General features: G+C 34.8%; 2 protein-coding genes across 2 annotated transcripts; one reads left to right on the top strand and one right to left on the bottom strand.

Annotated features, from left to right (window-relative positions):
• Window positions 1-498: 498 nt before the first annotated feature.
• LOC140894628 (phosphoinositide phospholipase C 2-like) lies at window positions 499-5,949 on the top strand. The gene is made up of 9 exons (XM_073303188.1): window positions 499-923; window positions 1,901-2,097; window positions 2,751-2,886; window positions 2,966-3,208; window positions 3,291-3,523; window positions 4,032-4,149; window positions 4,781-4,933; window positions 5,053-5,139; window positions 5,469-5,949. The coding sequence occupies exons 1-9, from the start codon at window positions 606-608 to the stop codon at window positions 5,760-5,762; spliced, it is 1,779 nt and encodes a 592-aa protein (XP_073159289.1). The 5' UTR covers window positions 499-605; the 3' UTR covers window positions 5,763-5,949.
• Window positions 5,950-7,401: 1,452 nt separating this feature from the next.
• Window positions 7,402-8,103, bottom strand: LOC140862786 (secreted RxLR effector protein 161-like). The gene has a single exon (XM_073265818.1). It carries the CDS (start codon window positions 8,101-8,103, stop codon window positions 7,402-7,404), a length of 702 nt encoding a protein of 233 aa, XP_073121919.1.
• Between the last annotated feature and the right edge of the window lie 223 nt (window positions 8,104-8,326).

Here is an 8,326-nt window from a genome sequence, read left to right as displayed (position 1 = left end):
TACAATTTAATGATTTTATACAATAAGATTAGAGATCATTTTCTAAACTCATTGTCAGAAATGATAAACAACACGTGGAACGAACATAGATATATTTTAACAAATTAATAATGTTATATTTTAAATTGTAATATATACTTTTAATTTGTTTGGTATTTTTAATAAATATATATGCTTTAAAGATCATGGATTTATAAATGGATATTAAAAGTAATAATAATAAACTAAGAAGGTTGAATAATAAACAATGATGAAGTTTTTTTCTTAATTCTCAACTGTTTTTTTTTTCACACATTCAACTTTAATATATATTTAAATTTATAAATTATACTTAAATTTAATATTTTATAATTGTAAAAAAAAAAAAGAAATTCATGTTATGAAATTTCATTTCATATTTAAAAATTTTAAAACTTTTAAAGCAAATATATATATTGTGTGCTGGGTGGCTAATATTAATTAAATTTAAGTAATTATAATTAACTCAGTATCTATTTACACCTTACAAAAAGTAAAGTATGCATTGAAAATGAATAAAAAGAATGGTTCTTGAAATTCAACTCTCTTGAATTGAATGCAACATTGTTGTAGTAGAATCTTCATCGATGTCGAAACAGACGTACACCGTGTGTTTGTGCTTCCGGCGGAGGTTCCACCAGGCGGCGTCGGAAGCACCGGCGGACATTAAGGAGATGTTCAACCAGTATTCGGACAACGGCGTGATGGGTCTGGAGCATCTGCGGCGGTTCTTGGTGGAAGTGCAGAGGGAGGAGAATGCCACACTGGAGGATGCTCAGGCTGTAATGGACGGCCTCAAGGAGCTCAAGCACATCAACATATTCCATCGCAGGGGGCTGAATCTTGACGGATTCTTTAAGTACTTGATTGGGGATGGGAATCCGCCGCTTAATCCAAAGCTCGGGGTAATGGATCATGATCGTGATTTCTGGGTTTTTTTTTATTTTTTATTTTGTGTTGATTAGATTTGTTTTTAGCTGTGGTTGAAAATGACTGGACTTTGACTGTTTGCTTGCCAAATAGAGATTAGACTGTGACAGCTTCGTGTTGGGATGCATGATTTTGATGCTTGAAATTTGTTTGATCAAACCAGACAAAGATCACAATTAGAAACAATGATCAGTGATATGAAACCTGGAAAAATCTTGTCTGTATTTTAACATAGTTTAGTTCTTTGTTGATTAGGTTGGTCCAAACCAGCTAGTGTTTCTGAGACTTTTCTTCTAGCGACTGAAGGTTCATTCTGAGGGAGTAAGCATGGGTGGGAGTGGGGCAGATGCAATTGATTTTGGGAGTCGAATCTTGATTGTTAATTAACTTACATTTGAAATTTCGAGAAATTTTCCTGCAATGTCACTCCATCTGGATAATGCTTCTAGTACTATTAGGAAAAGTTTAGTGTTATTTGAATGATGATGTTCACCAGACATGCACCTTTTTTATCGATAATGTGGAGGACTTTCGGATAGAATGAAGGGTTTTGGAAAAATTTTATGTGAAGAAACAAAGTCAACAATGAGTTGGTGGTTTGAATTTAGAGTGGAACTCAGTTAATGTACCATTTTAGCGAAATGCCATAGCTGAATTGTATTTCCAGGTTCAGCGAAAGTAAGGAAATCGATCTGAGACCACACGAATGATCACATTGAGCAATACTACAAAATTAGGAGTCAGATATCACTATCCATTCCTAGCTCACTCTCTTCATTTATATTGCTCGAGACCTTTTTTTTTTCTAAAAAAAAAAATCTGCTCTAGTTTTAGCTGCTAGTGGCCTGCGTCTCTTTTTTTTTTTTTTGTTACTTTTTATTTTTAAATAAATTGTTCCACTGGTCATTTTCTTGCATTAACCTCGCACAACCTTATGATTCTACCTTTTCAGGTCCACCATGATATGAATGATCCGCTCTCTCACTATTTCGTATACACTGGCCACAATTCTTATTTAACTGGGAATCAGCTAAGTAGTGATTGCAGTGATGTTCCTATCATAAGCGCACTGAATAAAGGTGTACGTGTTATTGAATTAGATATATGGCCGAATTCCACGAAAGACGATGTTAATGTTCTACATGGGAGGTATGCTTTTGAATGTTCTTTAAAATCGACTCTTCGTACTGACTTGAAGTGTGATCATTTTTGGTACAATTCCTTATAGCTCTTAACATTTGTTGATAACAGATGGTAACAAAACATGCAAGTAATGGAACTCGCAATAGCATACATGGGACTAACAAAAGAAGTGCATTCTTTGTAGAGACATGAATAATATGTGATATGGTGATTTCTATGATGATTTCCATTAGTAGTATACCTGTACTTAATGTCCATTAGGCTATGGTGAGTTGGCCCCAAGGAAGGTAGGTAAATATAAATCAGTAATGAATACACAGTTTGCTGCAAAAAACTTATGGAAACAGATGCATAAAGATAAGGTAACGCATGTACCATATTCTGGTTGCGAGTTATATTTCTTGGAACAAACATAACAAATTTTTAAACAGAAATGGATGTTTAAGTATTGATTCGGATACTTCCAATGGCTATCGTGTTATCATGTTTCACTGTCTTTCAATATACGACAGCAAACACATTTATCTTTAGAAAGAAAGAATGTGGAAGTCCTTCAAGTCAGTACTGATGCTTGTGTAGGTGTTTGCTAATCTGAACTGTTCATTATTTCCATTTGTTCTCTTCTGATTGTTTTTCTTTCTTTCTTTACTTGCATGTAGGACTCTGACCACTCCTGTTCTACTTATAAAATGTTTGAGATCAATCAAAGAACATGCTTTTATTGCATCTGAATATCCTGTTGTGATAACACTCGAGGATCATCTTACACCGGATCTCCAGGCTAAGGTGGCTGAGGTATGCCTATGGAGTTTATAAAGTTAGTGCAACACTTCCATTTCTTTATGTCCAGTTTCTTATGACTGTCTAAATCTAGATGATAACTCAAACATTTGGAGACATGTTGTTTTCTCCCGGTTCTGAATGCTTGGGAGAGTTTCCCTCCCCAGAATCCCTGAAGAGAAGGGTAATTATATCAACCAAGCCACCCAAGGAATACTTAAAGGCCGAGGATGTAAAAGTAAATGAGAGTGCATCACAGAAGGAAAAGAATTCCACTAAAGAAGAAGCATGGGGAAGTGAAGTTAAAAGTTTTAAAGCCAACCTCGATGATGATAAGGTGTATTTTTTATTCTCCCTTAGAAATGAATTATTCACTTAATCAGCTAAAGTTCTTCGTTTATCTTGATTTCCTGTTCTAGGAGGATGATTTAAATGGAAATAGTGATGAAAGTGATGAATTGGATGAAGAGGATCCTAAGTCGCAGCAAAATGCAGCACCAGAATATAGGCGTTTGATCGCTATTCAAGCTGGAAAGGGGAAAGGCGGAATGCTGGATTGGCTTAGGGTTGATCCAGATAAAGTCAGGCGTCTCAGCCTGAGTGAACAAGAGCTGGAAAAGGCCGTTGTAACTTATGGACAGGATATAGTGAGGTAATTTTTTCACATTCTCAAGTCTCAACTCTGGAGCATTATTTTTCTACCTTTCCATGTTTGAGGGATGGACTTAGCAGTGTTTGCTTTGCAGTTTGATTTGGAATTTTAACCCCAAGAATTCAAAATTATTTGTTAGACCAATAGGTAATACTTCATAGCTTCATACCAAAGAGAAATTGAAATAATGATGCGTACATGGGGATCATGACTAGCATATAATAGGTTCATACCAAACAAATATGTTTGCATGGTTACCACTATGTAAAAACTAAGCAAATGTTAATAGAGGACTGCAATTTCTTGCGAGTTTCTCAGAGATGGAACAATATAGCTGTTGCAATTACCCAACCGCTGTCAGTTATTTATGTGCAGCAATTATCTCAAATCACGGCAAGTACTAGTTAGGTCTTATGGTTGTGGATACTTTAAGATGTGAAATTTCTAATCTTCACAAGGACTCTGTGCATTCTCTATTCCTTGACATTCTCATTCTTGCTACTTTCAGATTCACAGGAAGGAACTTGTTGAGAGTATACCCAAAAGGAATACGCTTTGACTCATCCAATTACAATCCCCTCGTTGGATGGATGCATGGAGCTCAAATGGTTGCATTCAACATGCAGGTTTGTGCATCTGAGGAACTTAAAGCATATAAAATTTGTTAATGAAAATGTTTCTTTTATATTTTGACTTCAAATACTAAATCATGTGTACTGAATTATTGCCTGCACAAGCCACTTTAGAACTATCTTTTGAGGAGGCCCTCCAGCTGAATATGAAAGCTAATGTTGTTATAGTTACGGCTGTTGTTAATTTTCGCTTCACTCACTGACTCCCCTATCAGTAGGTCGCAAAATTTCCTTGGAAAATAACGAATAATTGCATACCAAAGTGACAATTATACTTGCACTAATATTAAATCTGTATAGTCAGAGTTGTCCTTTCTTCCCCAGAAGGGAATGTGTGATAAGATTCTCAAGCAATTTGTTAACATTTTTTTATATGAATAGTATATGCATTGAACACTACTTTCACCTCATTTTTACTATGGCTAAATAAATATCAAGACCAAAAGCTATTTAATTGCAGTTGAATAATATTATATGTGTCACGCCTCAAACCCAAAGCATGGCATCAGTGATTTCTGGTTCATCAAAATTTTTGGTTCAAACATATATATCATGTTAGGCTTCATAGCTTGGTGTGTTGGAATTAGCGCGGGGCAAATAAGCCAGTTTTATGATGTTGCAACAGGGTTACGGAAGATCACTTTGGTTGATGCACGGCATGTTCAGGGCCAATGGTGGCTGTGGATATGTTAAAAAACCCGATTTTTTGTTAAAGGCTGGTCCGAATGGTGAAGTATTCAACCCTAAAGCAACATTACCTGTCAAAGTTACTTTGAAGGCAAGCTGAAACTTTTGATGTTTTCATGTTCTTTTTGTATTCTTGATCTGGGGATTTCCTTATATCTGCTGAAGCTTTGTAAGTTTTCGACTCTCATGTATGTGCTTTCCGCTGAACAGGTGACTATCTATATGGGCGAAGGATGGTATTACGACTTCAATCACACACATTTCGATACTTATTCTCCTCCGGATTTCTATGCAAGGGTAAGTTAGTATTTTATGGCCTTATTTTGATTGCTGCCTGCTTGTTGATTATGTGTTCAGTTTTGGCTCTCAAGGTGTTAGTATTCTCAATTGTCATCACATACTGTACCACTTTGAGGATTTTCGATTGTGCCGTGTCCAGCTAAATTTGAGCAGTTCAAGATTTAGCATTAAATTTGATATATTTAGCAGCACGATTTTGAAGTCCAAATCTTGTAACCGAAGGAAGCTGGATAGCTTGAAGGTCATGGGATATTGGAAGTCCCTTTTGATTCTTTTCATAATAGTCACAGGAGCCTACTAAGTGGCGAGTATTTGTCTGAACTCAGGTGGGAATTGCTGGTGTGCCCGCTGATGTTGTGATGAAGAAAACAAAAACTCTTGAAGATAATTGGATTCCAACTTGGGACGAGGAGTTCGAGTTCCCGTTAACAGTCCCTGAACTAGCTCTACTTCGGATTGAAGTACATGAGGATGACATGTCTGGAAAGGATGACTTTGGAGGCCAAACATGTCTACCGGTGTCGGAGCTCAGAAAAGGAATCCGAGCAGTTCCGCTACACTCACAAAAGGGGGATAAGTACAAATCTGTCAAGCTTCTCATGCGATTCGAGTTTGTTTGATCCGGGGACTCAATTATTATTTTTTTAATTATTATTATTATTTTCTAAATTTGATCTTGCCTGTGTTTGAGATGAACCAATGATGTAGATAAGAGTAACTTCATTGCGTTGTTTTGTGTTGAGCTGTGTGATAAATAATTAAATTGGTCACTGGGTTTTATGGAATTATTTTGATTTGTATATTTTATTATCATATTTTTACTCTCAAAAGCCAATTTACTGGAGAGTTGACCAAAAAACCTCAGGAATCCTCTTTCAGAGTAATTCTTGTCCTTCCACGCAAGTTCTTTCCAAAATGACAACTACCAAATCTTCTTAAAGAAACAGAAAAAAGTCACATTAAATTTGATCATTTGAACCATATATGTTCTTTTCCATTTTACTCTTCCCTATCAATTAGGGATATCTGTTAACGATGTTCAATTGATAATTATCATTGACTATATTATTTATCAATCATATTATCGATTACATGACTTGTTTAAATCATTTGGGGAATTATCTTTGTTGGTTTATATTTGAATTTATTTGCATAAAAATTATGATCTCACGATAAATATAACGATCAAAGAAACTTCTATAGCAACTCAAGCGTGTTGCCTCCCAAGGTATTCACGCTCTCTCTATTTAATTTTGATAGTGATTTTTGACGTATTATTTTGATGGCCAATATCTACATCAACTGTTTTTATATAAAGAACTAATAGAGAGATAATGCGTGGGATCCTTGGAGATTTTAAATTTCAAAAGGATACTAATATGTCAATATCCGTGATTACCATAATCACTTTTCTAATTTCCATATTTAGATACATATTTAGATCGCAATTATATCAATCAACATAATGCATATTTAATTTGAAATTCAAAACAAATAATAATTAATTCTCTTTCCATACAAAGTTGCAATCTCATCCTTCCAAAAATACTATATTCCATATTGGTTAATTGTCAAAATAATTAACCATCGATAATCATGATTTCCATATCTGAATTGGACTCCAAAATTTGAAATATTAATTTACATACATTTGCACATACGAAATAATATAAAATGGTACCGGTCGGTTTTCTTGGATTCCCTATTGAGCATTTATATAATTTAATTTTTCATGTGCACGACCCAATAAATCTGTATGTAGATTTTATTCAGCATCAACAATTGATATATTAAAATCGTGCATATTCAAATTAAAATATACATAAATTTCTCAGGTCTAAGGATAAAAAAGAATTTGTGAAAGAATATATTTTGCAATAAAATTTATATATATTCTTAAATTGATCCCGTTCAGTGCATGTACTACTTACAATACACCTACTTGTTTGCTTAAGGTCACTACCTCAATGATGGAGTAAATCATTCTATCTTATAGCAGCACAACAAGTATATGTTATTTTGTAACCTAGAACGACTTTGATGATTATAATTAAATTATTACTCCCCACTGATGATTCTTTAATCATAAGAATAATTTAATAAAATACATGTCCAAGTAAAATATCCAATTGGTGTAACTACCAATAAAAATATACCCAATAAGGTTCAATATGCATATAAAATATTAAGTCAATTGTTTTGAGGGCATATAAATTCAACAATCTCCCACTTGCACTCAAAACCAATCATACATGTATTTCACCCCATAGAATCAATGTGTTTCTCAAACACCTTTTGAAAAAGCGATTTGGTGAACGGATCTGCAACATTATCAGTGGTAGCAATTTTTGCTATTGCAATGTCTCCTCTATGTATGATATCACGTATTAAGTGAAATCTACGCTCGATGTGTTTGGATTTTTGATGAGCTCTTGACTTTTTTGCTTGTGCAATTGCACCATTGTTGTCACAATAAACAGTGATAGGTGACTCAATGGAAGGAACAATGCCAAGTTCTTGAACAAACTTGCGAATCCAAATGGCTTCTTTTGCAGCTTCACTTGCAGCCACATATTCAGCCTCAGTTGTGGAGTCAGCTGTAGTATCTTGCTTGCGACTTCTCCAACTTACGGCTCCCTTTCCAAGATTTAATACAAACCCAGATGTTGATTTTCTATCATCAATATCAGATTGAAAATCTGAGTCTGTATAACCATAGATTGTCAAGTCCTCTCCTCCAAACACTAAACAATAGTGTTTTGTCCTATTCAAATATTTGAGGATGTGCTTCACTGCAGTCCAATGTTCTGGACCTGGATTAGATTGGTATCTACTCGCAATACTAATTGCATGACTACTGTCTGATCTAGTACAAAGCATTGCATACATGAGACTTTCTACAGTCGAATCATAAGGACATGTTCTCATTTTCTCTCTTTCATCTTGCGTTTTTGGACACATTTGATTAGAGAGTTTAATTCACTACAACAAAAACGGCAAACGACAACGGATAAAATTCGTTGTCGTATGGGTCTCAAAACCGTTGTACTTTTGGGTGTTTTCAAAAGTATAAGCAACGATAACTGATAAACCGTTGCCGTAGCTTTCAAAAGACAACGGATAAAATGACAACGATTTTTATCCGTTGTCGTATATCGAATTTTTAACAACACCGAAAATTACA

This window comes from Henckelia pumila, chromosome 4, assembly GCF_033568475.1.
Source record: "Henckelia pumila isolate YLH828 chromosome 4, ASM3356847v2, whole genome shotgun sequence".
Classification (NCBI taxonomy): Eukaryota; Viridiplantae; Streptophyta; class Magnoliopsida; order Lamiales; family Gesneriaceae; genus Henckelia; species Henckelia pumila.
This window is presented reverse-complemented; position numbering and strand designations above follow the sequence as displayed.

Bases quoted from the DNA above. Each gene is read 5' to 3' on its own strand.
- LOC140894628 (XM_073303188.1), top strand. From the start codon at position 606: ATGTCGAAACAGACGTACACCGTGTGTTTGTGCTTCCGGCGGAGGTTC. The intron at 2,098-2,750 runs GTATGCTTTTGA...ACTTGCATGTAG, and splicing joins GTTAATGTTCTACATGGGAG to GACTCTGACCACTCCTGTTC. The intron at 4,150-4,780 runs GTTTGTGCATCT...ATGTTGCAACAG, and splicing joins TGGTTGCATTCAACATGCAG to GGTTACGGAAGATCACTTTG.
- LOC140862786 (XM_073265818.1), bottom strand. From the start codon at position 8,103: ATGTGTCCAAAAACGCAAGATGAAAGAGAGAAAATGAGAACATGTCCT.